This window comes from Microcaecilia unicolor, chromosome 9, assembly GCF_901765095.1.
Source record: "Microcaecilia unicolor chromosome 9, aMicUni1.1, whole genome shotgun sequence".
NCBI classification, from domain to species: domain Eukaryota; kingdom Metazoa; phylum Chordata; class Amphibia; order Gymnophiona; family Siphonopidae; genus Microcaecilia; species Microcaecilia unicolor.
The window spans coordinates 191,528,012-191,542,410 of record NC_044039.1 but is presented as its reverse complement, the minus strand read 5'-3'; the positions used below and the strand labels follow the sequence as shown (position 1 = coordinate 191,542,410).

The 14,399-nt window shown below is 44.1% G+C and overlaps 1 protein-coding gene across 2 annotated transcripts in view; it reads left to right on the top strand.

Moving 5' to 3' along the window:
* The window catches only part of RCOR1 (REST corepressor 1), a 253,493-nt gene that overhangs the window by 94,763 nt on the left and 144,331 nt on the right, over positions 1-14,399 (top strand). For both annotated transcript variants that reach the window (XM_030214774.1, XM_030214773.1), the window contains exon 3: positions 13,905-13,985. In XM_030214774.1, coding sequence (XP_030070634.1) covers positions 13,905-13,985 — 81 coding nt within the window. The remainder of the gene's footprint in view (positions 1-13,904; positions 13,986-14,399) is intronic.

Sequence of the window (14,399 nt, the reverse complement as noted above, 5' to 3'; positions counted from 1 at the left end):
GTTTTTAGTTTATATGTATAGGTTTCAAATATCAGTGAAGTTAAATAAGAATTGTCATGCAGTTGATGGGTGTTGATTCTGATGCAAAGTCTGTGAAGGTAGTCTTCTAGAAGCTATAGTAACATTTATTACCTGTAGTAAGAAGACTAAAAAAAATATCTGTTTGGAGCACATAATATCTTTCTGAGGCGCCGCACTAGCGATTCCCACACGGCAAATGAGAGGAAGCCAATAGGAATTGAATGGGCTTCCTCTCGTTTGCCGCACCGAGAATTGATAGTGCAGCTTTGTAAAAGAAGCCCTAAGTGAATTCAGGTGGTATGGTTTTCAAACAATGTATATTTACAGATTATAATATTGTTATTGAGTATTTTTATGGTTGACAATTTTTTGTTTATAATTTTCAGTTTTATGTATCTAAAGTATTATATGTATTACAAAGCCCGATGCAGGTAATAGCCAAAATGTGGCCAGATCAAGACCTTTAGATTTTAAATAAAATTTTACTGTATGCCATACTGCAGTGGTCTTTGCTAATTTTTAAATTGGGTCATTTTCCAAGCTGAAGAGCCCTAATCTGTTTAGCCTTTCCTCATATGGGAAGAGTTCTGTCCCCTTTATCATTTTGGTCGCTCTTCTTTGAATCTTTTCTAATTCTGCTATATCTTTTTTGAGATACGGTGACCAGAATTGAACACAGTACTCAAGGTGAGGTTGCTTCCATCCCTCTTCTCTTTCCCTCCCATTCTTTTATCCATAAGCACCATCTCATCCCTCCTCCCTCTCTCATTCCTTCCCCTCCATCCATGTGCACCATTCTCTCCCTTTCTTTCATTTCCTTTCATCTATGTGCACCATCCCCTCCCTCTCCTCCTGTCCCTTCTCCTTCCCTCCACCCAAGGGCAGCTTCTCTCTTCCCTTCCCTTCATCCACGTGTACCATTTCCGCCATCCTTCACAGTCTGGTACCTCTTACCCTCCCTTCCTGGGTCAGGGCTCCTACTCCCATTTCCTCCCCGCTTTACGGGTCCAGCATCCCCCTGCCTACCTTCCTCTTGCCCAATGTGCTTACAAATTGCTTGTCTTCCTGGCAACAATTCAGTCAAGCTGCCTCTGGCCAGCACTGGGGACCTTTTCTCTGCTGCAACTTTCTGTTGCCATGTGGAGGAGGCCTGCAGAGTTGAAGGGTCCCTAGGACTGGTCAGACATAGTGTGACTGAATCGTTGCTGGGAAGACAAGCAAACTTATAAGTGCATCAAGTGAGATGGAGGTGGGCAAGGAGAGATGCTGGACCTGCAAAGGGGGAGGAAGAGATGTCCGCCCGACAGACAGAAGAGAGGCGGAGAGACACTTGGCTTGGAGAAGGAGGATCAGAGTGAGCGATGCTGGACCACGGGTTGGTGGGGGGTAGGGAGAAATGCTGGTCTCATGGGAGTGGGAGAAGGGAAGAGAGGCCCAATATTAGAAGCAAGCAGTTAAGGCAGTGTTCCTCAATGCAAGGCTCGTGGCCAACAAAAAAAAAAAAAAAAGAGAGGCGAGGCTGCCCCAGAGATCTCCAAGGGCCACCATTGTCCTGTGGGCCTTAAATTGAAGAACACTGCCATACTACGTCTGCATGTACCAGCTCCAAACAGCATTCTAGTCATGGCATCAGCCACTAGGAAGCTTGGGAGGGCAGCCATATAGGTTTTGTTTGTTTGATCCCCTTCCAATATAAAGGTTCTGCCGTCTCTGACACACATTGTAGCATTCTTCTCCATAATTTTAACTTCAGGCATGCCTCTTTTCAGTGTGGATAAACATTTGAGCATTGTCGAACAAGTGTGTACTTTTCCCCACAGGGAAGATGAGCAGTTTTCAGACAACTGAAATGCCTGCATAAATAGCTATTTATCCACATAAATGGCTGTTGAAAATTTCTTTTAAAGGCTGTGGTTGATTTCTTACTGAAAGACATAGTTGCTCAAAAAAAATAAGAAGGGTATGAGTTTGGCTATTATTTTTTCTAGGACAAAAATAAGAAGGTGAGTTGCACACTTTGAGAAATTTTATATAAAGGATTCAGAAGAGGCAAATCTAAAAATCTGAATCAAGATGATTCCTAACACAGGAAATGATGTCACTATGCACAATGGACGCCTAGAACAGGTGCTGTGTTGTGAGTCGTAGCAAAAACCCTTCAAAATTGTACTTCTTATTAAACTTACGCCAGCCAAGTTGAAGGGGAAGATCGGCAGACACTGGGATACCTGATGGCAATGAAAGAAAAGGTAGATGACAGCTGAGTATCGGCCTGAGCGGCAGATTGTTTTGCACTGCATGGACCATGTGGTGTGGCATCTGGGGATGATGACTCAAGCAGTTCAGGCCATGCGGAGAGGAGCCGAATGGAGGAGAGCCTGGTGGAGGATTTGATGATTTGAGTCCCACAACATTACCAAGGCTGATTTAGTGCGTTGGATGGGAGAGGTCAAAGAAGAAATCTATTCAGTGAAGGTAATAAATAGAAATAAATCAAAACATAGAAAAGAAAATAAGATGGTACCTTTTTTATTGGACTAACTTGATACATCTTTTGATTAGCTTTCAAAGGTAACTCTTCTTTTTCAGAAAGCTAATCAGCTAAAGACAAGGTATGACAGTAGTGAAGAAAACAATGAACAATGTCACACCTTGTCTTTAGTTAACCAGCTAAAGACAAGGTGTGACAGTAATAAAGAAAACTATGAAAACAACAGTCTTAGCAAATCACTTCTTACCAATACAGCAGGAAATGAGACTAAAGAAAAAACTAAACAGAAGAAGAGACTTCCACTGAAATGTAGCTGGAAATGATGACCACAAATGCTCACAGTCTAAGCAACAAAGTTCATGATCTGCAAGCCCTGATATTATAGACAGACGTAGACATTATTGCTATCACGGAGACATGGTTCAATGATTCCCGTTAATGGGATGCAAACATACCAGACTACAATATATTTAGGAAGGATAGAGATGGTCATAAAGGTGGAGGAATAGCTCTGTATGTGAGAAACATTATCACAGCAACTGAAATGCCAGGGGCCTGGGGAAAGGAAGAAGTGATATGGATTACATTGAAAAGAAATAATGGAACCTCTGTCCACATGGGTGTGGTCTACAGACCTCTGACACAATCGGAAGAACTAGATAAAGATCTGGTTACAGATATCCAAAAGTTGGGAAAGAAAAGAGAGTTGCTGTTGCTGGGAGATTTCAACCTGCCGGATGCGGATTGGAAAGTTCCATCTGCGGAATTGGAAAGAAGTAGCGAGATTATGGACGCCTTACAAAGTGCTCTGCTCAGACAAATGATGACAGAACCCCTAAGGGAAAGAACGATACTGGATCTGGTGCTCACAATTGGGGAAAGTGTGTCTAATGTCCGAGTAGGTGCCCGCCTGGGCAACAGTGATCATCAAACAGTTTGGTTTGATATAACAGCTAAAGTGGAGGGCAGCCACTCAAAGTCCTGGATTTCAAACATGTTGACTTTAGCAAAATGATGGTATACCTGAATAAAGAGCTGATGTGCTGGGAGGACATACGAGATGTAGAAAGGCAGTGGTCCAGGTTAAAAGGAGTTAAAAATATGGCTACTAACCTTTATGTGAGAAGAGTAAATAAAAGCAAGAGAAAAAGGAAACCAATATGATTCTCCAAGCAAGTGGCTGAGAAAATAAAGGCTAAAGAGTTGGCATTCATGAAATACAGAAAAACTCAAGAAGAGGAACACAGAGAGGAATACTGGATGAAACTGAAGCCAAAAGAGAGATATGTCTGGCAAAAGTGCAAACGGAAGAACAAATGGCTTGAAATGTAAGGAGGGGTGACAAGAATATTTTCAGGTATATTAGTAAAAGAAGGAAGACTAAAAATGGAATTGTGAGACTGAAAGATGCAGTGAACCGCTGTATGGAGAATGCTGAGGAAAAAGCAAACATGCTAAACAAATACTTCTATTCTGTGTTCACAGAAGAAAATCCTGGAGAAGGACCACAATTGACTGACAAAGGTACATATGAGAATGGAGTGGATATGGCACAGTTCACGGAAGAAAGTGTTTATGAACAACTTGAAAAATTGAAGGAGTGGAGGAGGGGCCTAGTGGGTAGGGTGGTGGACTTTGGTCCTGGGGAACTGAGGAACTGAGTTTGATTCCCACTTCAGGCACAGGCAGCTCCTTGTGACTCTGGGCAAGTCACTTAACTCTCCATTGCCCCATGTAAGCCGCATTGAGTCTGCCATGAGTGGGAAAGCGCGGGGTACAAATGTAACAAAACAAAAAGGTGGACAAAGCCATGGGACTGGATGGAATCTATCCCAGGATATTGAGGGAGCTCACAGAGGTTCTGGTGTCCTCTTAAAGATTTATTTAATAAATCCTTGGAGATGGGGGAGGTTCCTTGGGATGGGAGAAGAGTGGATGTGGTCCCTCATCACAAAAGTGGTGACAGAGAAGAAGCTGGAAACTACAGGCTGGTAAGCCTCACTTTGGTTATCGGAAAAGTAATGGAAGCGATGTTGAAGGAAAGAATTTCCTGGAATCCAGTAGGTGATAAGATCTGAGACAACATGGTTTTACCAAAGGTAAATCGTGCCAAATGAATCTGATTGAATTCTTTCACTTGGGGATTAGAGAATTGGATCAAGGATGTGCACTAGATGTAATCTACTTAGATTTCAGCAAAGCCTTTGACATGGTTCCTCATAGGAGGCTCCTGAATAAACCTGACAGGCTGAAGTTAGAATCTAAAGTGGTGAACTGGATTAGGAAATAGTTGACAGACAGACGCCAAAGGGTGGTGGTTAATGGAATTCACTCAGAGGAAGGAATGTTGAATAGTGGAGTGCCTCAGGGATCAGTGCTGTGGCCTATTCTGTTCAATATATTTGTGAGCAACATTGACAAACGTTTAGAAGGTAAGGTCTGCCTTTTTGTGGATGATACCAAGATTTGTAACAGAGGGGGGGACACTGGAGGGAGTGGAAAACATGAAAAATGATCTGCAGAAGTTAGAAGAATGGTCTAATGTTTGGCAATTAAAATTCAATGCTAAGATGTGCAAAGTGTTGCACTTAAGGAGTAGAAATCCAAGGGAGACATATGTACTAGGCAATGAGAGGCTGATATGCACAGACAGGTAGAGGGATCTTGGGGTGATAGTATATGAGGATCTGAAAGTGACGAAACAGTGTGACAAGTTGGTGGCTGTTGCCAGAAGGATGTTAGGCTGTATATAGAGAAGTGTAACCAGCAGAAGAGGGCAGGTGTTGATGCCCCTGTACAAGTTGTTGGTGAGGCCCTACCTGGAGTATTGTGTTTAGTTTTGAAGGCTGTATCTTGCTAAAGATGTAAGAAGACTTGAAGTAGTCCAGAGGAATGCGACAAGAATGATATGGGGCTTGCGCCATAGGACATATGAGAAGAGACTGGAAGACCTGAATATGTACCCTAGAGGAGAGGAGGGACAGGTGAGATATGATACAGATGTTTAAATACTTAAAAGGTATTAAAATAGAAACAAATATGTTCCAGAGAAGGGAAAGTGGTAAAACTAGAGGATGTGAATTGAGGTTGGGTGGTGGTAGACTTAGGTCAGAAAATTCTTTTTCATGGAGAGGGTGGTGGATGCCTAGAATGACCGCCTGAGGGAGGTGGTGAAAAAAAACAAACTGTGGCGGAATTTAAAAAGGTTTGAACACAGCGGATCTCTAGAAAATGAAAGATATAAAAAACAAGTGGTGCTTAGATGGCAACTCTGGCTGTATCAACTAAGGCCGGTTCTGGGCTGGCTTGTACAGTCTGAGTCCCGCATATGGCAATCTGGTTTAGGATGGGCTGGAGAGAGCTTCGACGGATACCCCAGTGGTTTGGAAAGTGAAGACAGTCAGCAGACTTTTACAGTCTTTGCTCCTTAAATGACAAGACGGATTTGGATAGGCTGGAATGGGCTTTGACGGCAACTCCAGTTATTGGAACATAAGGACAGAGCCGGGCGGACTTCTATGGTCCACGTCCCAGAAACACCATGATCAAGTAAATAATATCACGTTCATTGTTGATTTAAATCTTGAATTGATAATGAAAGTGACTGTTGGGCAGACTGGATAGACCATTCAGGTTTTTATCTTCCGTCACTTACTATGTTACTTTGTTGTTATTTTCTTTTCTACGTTTTGATTTATTTCTAATTAGTACCTTTAAAAGTAGACTAACTTGGCTACCACACCTCTTTACATTCAGTGAAGGTACAAAGTGTTATGAAGGTAGAGGCCGACTGAATTTCAGTTTCGGCACCAAAACCAGCCTTTTGAGGAAGGCTACCTTAAAGGATCTTACTCTCAAGTCTGCCTTTCTTGTTGTGATCGCTTCGGCGTGCAGGGTTTCCTGGTTGTAGTCTTTGGGGCTCTTTTACTAAGTGGTGGAAAGCCCACGGGCATACCGCATACCAATCTGGAGCTACTGCTGGCCCAAATAGGGCGCAGGGGGTAGTTCCACCCCCAGCATGCAGCATTTCCGGCACTAGCGGAAATATTAAAAAAAAATATTTCCACAGGGAGTTACCCGACAGTAATCGGGCAGTGCCATGCATTACCCGGTTACCACTAGGTTAGTGCAGGAGCCCTTAATGCCACATCAATGGGGGGTGGTAAGTAGTAAGTGCTCCCCCTGGCATGGCTACCACATGGCCAGGTCTTTTTTCAGACTTTTTACCCGCTGCAGTAAAAAGAGCCTCAGCACATGCCAAAAACAGTTCACGCTCCTAGCGCAGAGCCCTTTTTACCATAGTTTAGTAATATGGCTATGCTACTAAGCTTTTCAATTGGCTTTGGGACACAGCTGCTTAGGCTCCCGGTCTCATGATATAGTATCTCCAGGTTACAGTTGTATGTCGAAGTTAAGGAGTGGTTTGCCTCATTTCTGCCGTCCATCTGGACGATGGGTAATCATAGCTAGCTATGTTGTCTGTGAACTACTAATGAATGGCCTCATAGTAGTTTCTTTACCTAGTACCTGCCACATAGTTGGTAGTCTGCTATGGTTTTAAACTGCACCGACCACTAGTGGGATTCGGCTGTACTATCACCTAGCATAGCACTCTATCCTGTTCAGCCAGGGACTCGGTGGCTCTGGCCATCACTTTGTCCCAGCAGCACTGCCATCATTTCCTTGTTTACGCTGTGCTCTTTTGGGGCCACAGCTCCTCAGCCACTAGTATGGGCCTGAGTCTCGACAGTTCACTGGGGCATTAGTTAGCAGTAGCAATCTTCAACAGTTTTGCCTTTGTTGGTGAATTATTGTCTATCATTGATTCTGGGGCATGTAGTACTTCTCATATGTGTTTGGGGAAGAGGTAGGTAGATCATTTTTGCTTGGCTCATTTTTTTCTCCTATTTAAACTATGGCTCTTTAGAAGAGGCTCAGAGCTTGAGATTCCAATCTACTGGGAGACTGGGCATCCAACTGGCAGATGACGTTTCATGTGAGCAAGTGCAAAATGATGCATGTGGGAAAGAGGAACATGAACTTTTAGCTACGTGATGCAAGGTTCCACGTTAGGAGTCACTGACCAGAAAAAGGATCTAGGAGTCATCGTTGACGATACTTTGAAACCCTCTGCTCAGTGTGCTACTACGGCGGCAAAGAAAGCACATATGTTACATATTATTAGGAAAGGAATGGAAAATAAAAATGAGGATGTTATAATGCTTTTGTATCACTCCATGGCGCGACTGCACCTTGAATACTGTGTGCAATTCTGATCATTGCATCTCAAAAAAGATATACTGGAATTAGAAAAAGAACAGAGAAAGGTGACAAAAATGACAAAAGGGGATGGGACGACTTCCCTATAAGGAAAGACTGAAACAGGTTGAGCTCTTCAGCTTGAAGAAAAGACAGCTGAGGGGAGATATGATAGAAGTATGTAAAATACTGAGTGGAGTGGAACGGGCAGACGTGAATCGTTTGTTTACTCTTTCCAAAAATACTAGGACTAGGGGGGGCAACAAAGAAGCTACAAAGTAGTAAATTTAAAATGAATTGGAGAAAATATTTCTTCACTCAGTGTGTAATTAAACTGTGGAATTTATTGTCAGAGAACGAGTAAAAGCAGTTAGCTTAGCAGGGTTTATAAAAGGTTTGGATGGCTTCCTAAAAGAAAAGTCCATAAGCCATTTTTAAAATGGACTTGGGAAAATCCACTGCTGATTTCTGGGATAAGTAACATAAAATGTATTGTACTATTTTGGGATCTTGCCAGGTATTTGTGACCTGGATTGGCCAATGTTGAAAACAGGATACTGGGCTTGATGAACCTTCAGTCTTTCCCAGTATGGCAACACTTACTGTATATACTTATGTACTTTGTCTGTTCCTTTGCTACCCAGTGTTATTACTTAGGGATGGCTTCAACTAGTTATCTTATCTATAGCGCCACTCGCTTACATTGCTTTGGTGCTCACCAGAGCTTCTGGTGGCCTAAGCTGTGGTGCAGTCTTGTAATATTCACATGCCTCTCAGGTATTTTTGGTTCCCACAAGGTACCAATTTTCCTCAGCCTGCTCAGTTTAGCTGAGAGGTATAGCGTGTGGGTGAATGTACCTTTTCTCCTGTGCTGGAAGTCCCATTTGGGTGATTACTGGCAGGGTATTCTCCTTCACCTCAGTGAGGCATTTCTGTTCTGTGTGCTGGGTCCCTCATCTAGTAGTCATTTAGTTTGCTAAATCTTCCAGTCCCACCCTATCTGGGCACTGCCTCGCTATATCCCACTGTTCTGGACTGGTGTGGTATTTCATTTAGTCCGACCAGACCCATCCTGAATCCTGCCCTGTGTATGTGTCTTTCGTTCTAGGTTCTCAAGAGTTCTTTCTGCTCGGTAGCTGGACTTTTCAACCTGGAATGTATCATTTGCCTTTTGATTCTCTGGTCTCCTGATTCAGTGAAGAAACTGTTAGTAGAGCATATGCCTGCCAGGCTGCTTCATTTGGTCTCATCTATAGGCAAGAGAATCTTGAGCACCATTGCATGGATAGTCAACATAGTGAGCTTCCTACAGCTACATGGTACACCTAAAGGGTGAATCACAGGAACTACTTTCTTTTTCTGTTTCCATAAGCTAGTCAATGGACATAACTAATACCACTGGTCTGGTAGGATTAAAGGAAAGAAAATTATCAGGTAAGAGAATGTCCCAGTGACATCAATGGTATAATATCTGGTGCTGTGTGGAAAATTCCAGTATTTTCTCTACCTCCAATAAATGGTAGGCTGTTCAAGCTGGTGTTCCTAGTTCCTGGCATATCTCCCAGTCGTTCAGGTTAAGGTCGCACCACTCGGTTGAACCTAATGGCCTTGGTCCTAGGTTCCTGGTTTGCGGCCTGGACCTAGAAACATGGAAATATAGTAACATGACAGCATGGCCCATCCAGTCTGCCTGTCCTCAGTAACCACTAACTCTTCCTTTCCCTAAGAGATCCCACGTGTCTGTCCCATGCCTTCTTAAACTCTGACACAGTCTTTGTCTCCATGACCTCCACCAGGAGGCCATTCCATACATCCTCCACACTTTCTGTGAAAGAGTATTTCCTCAGATCCTCTTTATTTCCTCTTAATTTCATCTTATGTCCTCTCATTCCAGAGGTTTCCTTCATTTGAAAAAGGCTCACCCTCTATACATTAACTATTTAAACATCTCTATCATATCCCCTCCTACAGCCTTCTGGTTGAGCGTGGAGCATGGCTCCATAGCACCAAATCATATCTTTGTGATACTTGCAACTGGGATCCCATAGAGCCCTTACCACAAGGAGTGTGGATTCCCATTCCTTCTTCTGTCCTCCTGAACTCTTTGTGGGTGCTCCCCCTCCCCCCCCCCCCCCCCCCCGGCTCCCTCCTTTGGTGGGAATTTCAGCCTTTTAGGTTCTGCTGCAGTTTCTCTGTAACAGGATTTTTCTCAGCCCTTTTTGTCTCGGGGATCTGGAGAGTAGGAGTGCTTGGTCTTTCACCTTCCCTGGGCCTGGATTTTGGGAGGTCCCCGAGCCCAGAATGTCTCCAGTAAGTGATCGTGCGGGGAGCTCCTCTTGGGGGCCAAATGATGCAGAAGGTGACCTTTGTTCCATCAGAAGGTCCCGTAATCTGTGAGGATGGTCGTAGGGAGGCAGGGGACCGACCTTTCAGGCCCTTCAAGCACTTCCACTTATAAGGTACTGTTTCATATTATACTGTCAGATGGGGTCTTCCAGGGCTCTAAGGTTTTGGACACTATATCCTTTCTTTCCCTAGGTGATGGATAGGTATTGTAAATACTCCAGGATGGATGCCCTGGTCATGGAGGTCATTAAGAAGATTGCTATTCCAGTGAAAGTGGGCTAGGCTCAAGGAGAAGCACGACAAGAAGGTGGAACAGCAGCTGATGCAGGGCTTTTCTGTAACGGAGGGTCGGGTACAAGCCACCATGTGTGGTAGGTATATGGTGGAAGTCATGTTATGCTGGCTATACCAGCTGCTGGAGTCCAGGGCGATCTTCCTGGCTGATTATCTTTATGATCTGCTGCATATTACCTCTCATTCGGTGGCTTCCACAGTTCTTACCCAGAGGTGGCTTGGGCTGTGTCATTAGGCAGTGAATATGGAATCCATGAAGCATCTCAGTCATCTGCTCTTCAGGGACCGGCTTCTCTTTGGAGAGGACTTGAAGAAGCTGCTCAAGGGGGGGAGGGGGGGCTTATCCTCTCCGGATCCCTCAGTTCCTCCAGAAAGGGACCCAGCATATCCCGTCACCCTTCAGCCAAGACCCATTCTCAGGATGGTAGTCGTTTTCAGTCAGGTAAGTAACAGGCTGGTTTGGTCCCCAGGGTCTAGCTAGCCCTTCAAGCAGGGGAATCTTTCGTAGTCTCAAAAGGGCAGGAAACCTGAGGCCTTCTAGCTCAGCCAGAGGCTCCAAGGATTCTCAATAAAGGTGTGCTGGGCCCCTCAACAACTTGGATTGGGGCAAATTGGTCCTCTTCAGCCACAAGTGGGTCCATATCACCTCGGAACAGTGGGTCTTCAAGGTGATCAGACAAAGGTGTTCCCTAAAGTTTGCTTATCCAGTGCCTGACACCTTCATGGTTTTGCCCTGTGGCTTGAGAGTAAAGCAATAGGCAATCGTCCTCACTGTTCAGCACCTTCTAGATCTGGGAGCAGTGGAGCCAGTTCCACTTGCAGATTGGGGAAGGTTTCTTACTCTGTTTATTTCATGGTCCCAAGGAAAGGGGGCCCCTTTCATCCCATTCTTGATGTCTGCCTCAAGATTCAGCACAATTGGATGGAGATGCTTCGCTTTGTTGTTGTCTTCATCTGCCCATTCGAGCTCCTGACTTCCTTGGAACTTTTGGAAGCTTACCTCCATATTCCAGTGAAATCAATGTGGACCACAAGCACTACTTGCATTTTGTGTCCTGGGTCTCCATTTTCATTCATCCTGGTGACTGCCCCTCATACTTTCTCCGATGATGGTGGTGGTTGTGGCTCACTTGCACCGCCAGGGCATTTGAGTCTGTCCCTACCTGGATGATTGGCTTGTTCGGACCGACTCTGCAGTGGACTCCACGGTGGTTGGGGCTGGGTAGTGAATTGAGTGAAGTCATCTGTCACCCACTTAGACCCTGGAAGACTTGGGTATCTGCTTCAATGCAGCTCTGGGAGCAGTCTTTCTCTTAGACAAGCATATGGGCAAGGTATAGGCCCAGAAGCACAGCCTGTGGAGTTAGTCCCAGACCCACAGGGCTTTCAGTCTCCAGTTTTTGGGCTTTATGGAAGTGGGCTAGGGCCCATATGTGTTCTCTCCAGCTGGCCCTCTTGACTCAGTAGGCACTGATCTAGTAGGATTTCAACCTCCAGCTGCCACTACCTTTCAAGGCTCAACGCAGCCTGGACTGGTGGGATTGTCCCAGACACCTTCTTTGAGGGGTTCTGCTGGATCTGACTGACTGGGTGGTAGTGACCATAAATGTAAGTCTCCTTGGCTGGGGGGCTCACTGCTTGGGCAGATTGGTGCAGAGGTGTTGGTCTTCCCTGGAGACCAAGGTGGTTGGGCTGTGGTGGAGTTCCTCCTGCTGATCCGAGAGAGAGTGGTTCGAGTGATGGTAGACAGTGCTACAGCTGTGGCCTATATCAACAAGCAGGGAGGCACCAGGGGTCAGGCAATGGCCCTGGAAGCAGTAGCCCTTTGTTGCTGGGAGGAAGCAAGCCTTCTTGTGTTGTCAGTATCTGGCAAAGACAGTGTTCAGGTGGATTTTCTCAGTTGATCTCTGCTGGATCTAGGGGAGTGATCTGAGGCAGCCTTTCAGCTTCTCCTGGACTGGTGGAGACAGCCAGTCTATCTGCATCGTCTCCTACTTTCTGTCCCTTCAGTGTGAACCAGGAGATCTGCTTGCCCTCTTTTTGTAGATTAGGGTTCAGATTCAGGAGGCTCCATAAACTTGACATCCGCAGAGTCCTGCTCCAGTACTTGAAGGAGAGATGACCCTTATCCTCCTTTTTTGGTTTAAAAGTTTTATTCTTCCTCAACAAGTAGTATTGAATCAGGCACACAAGTGGAGTGACGTCATCGGACAGCTCTCCCAGAGCTCAGGAGTATTTAACAGATGATTCATAGAAATCCACAGAAGCATCTCAAGAATAGAAACTTGATTTTCAGAACTAGCTTTTTTTTTTTTTTTTTTAATTAATGAAAGACAACAATATAAAACAGAGGGAGCTTTAAATAATACAGAGTCCAATTACAGGACACATTTGTCTTTTACAGCTGTAAAGTTGCTACAAACAGTTACTATAAACATAACAGGCAATCTTTCACATTAAAAATACAAACTGTCACTTCCATTTTATAGGTAGGTTTCTATCGCTATCCCCCAAGAACCCCCTAACTCAGAGGTTCCCAAACTGTGGGTCGGAATCTCAAATGAGGTCACAAAACCTGCCTTTGGGATCACGACCTAGGTCCAAGATGGTCTCACCGTAGGTGCGTCATTGTTCTGCAGCTCCAGGGGGGTCACAGTTTTATTTGGCTGCAATCATAGGGTTATAGCCACAAAAAGATTGGGAAACACTGCCCTAACTTAAACCCCACTCTGCTACAAATAGAGTTGGACTAGCTTCCCAATGCACTGTAGATCAAAGCCTCTTTTAGGTTAATTTTTTCCCCCCCTAAGACTATTAGTTCCTAAAGCATCTCCTCTAAGACAAAAGTAATGCTGGTGTTAAGATGGAAAGATATATTCTGTTATCGATTTGCCTTTCTCATGGCTTCTAATTGAAACTTTTACTACACTTCTTTCTTTCTAATTGTTAGTAATATGAAGAGTGCTATAAACAAATCAGAGCTGATCCAGGCTCATCCATTTTCCCTCTTAGGCACATAGTTCTGTAGCATTTCCCCTGGCTACCTGCAGTATATTTTAATATTATCAGGCAGGTTTTGATTAACTGGGGAAAATACGGGTCGCAGGTATTGTATTTATTCTTGGTTATCTCAAATGTGCCTGTGCATAAAATTTTAATTTGCTTTGTGCTCGATCGAAGTAGATGTTCCCATCTCTTGCTCATCCTCCTTTGCTTACCAAAAGAGAAGAGACTGCGTTGGGTGGAAGCTTTAATATAAACTTGGGCCTGTAGTGAGCCTGTGGGAAATGGTTGCTCTCTGCAAGATGGTGAAAAGTGCATCCTATTACAGTAAGAATGATGTAACATGCAGCTGAGGAGGCTACATTAGATATTGGGCAGAGTTGTTTGTCATCCTAACTGAAAACTAAGGGAAACATGAATTTGTAGCAGTTTAGTTTCTGTCACAACTTCCTGTGATTTTTTTGCTCTCCCGTTTTCCTCTTTTGAACAGAAATTGCAAAGCGCTGCCAGGAGAGGGAAAATCTTGGCATGCTGGTCTGGTCCCCTAACCAGAATCTATCTGAAGCTAAACGTAAGTCCTGGATTATTTACTGTTAACTGAAACATTTTATAAATGTAAGCATATATGTACGTATATAATATGTGTGTATATATATATATTTATATATATATATATAAACAGCAGCAGGCAGGTTCTAGATGAACTTTCAAGTAGTTTTTTTTTAATGCTTTAAAACTAACACATGCTGATTTCAGAGTTTCAGTGTTTTTACTGAGACAGAAGAAACAGCAAATCCAGAGGGATGGGTGAAATGTTAGGCTATTGTACATATTTTGAAAGTTGTGAGGGCTCAAAACGTAAAAGCAAGAGAGGAGTAACATAATAAATTGACTCCTTCCCCACTCCAAAATATTTAAACTCTTGGTTGGTGTTTCTTTAAAATGCTGACTGCAGCATTGGGGGAAGGGGGAGGCAGGGTTTGAC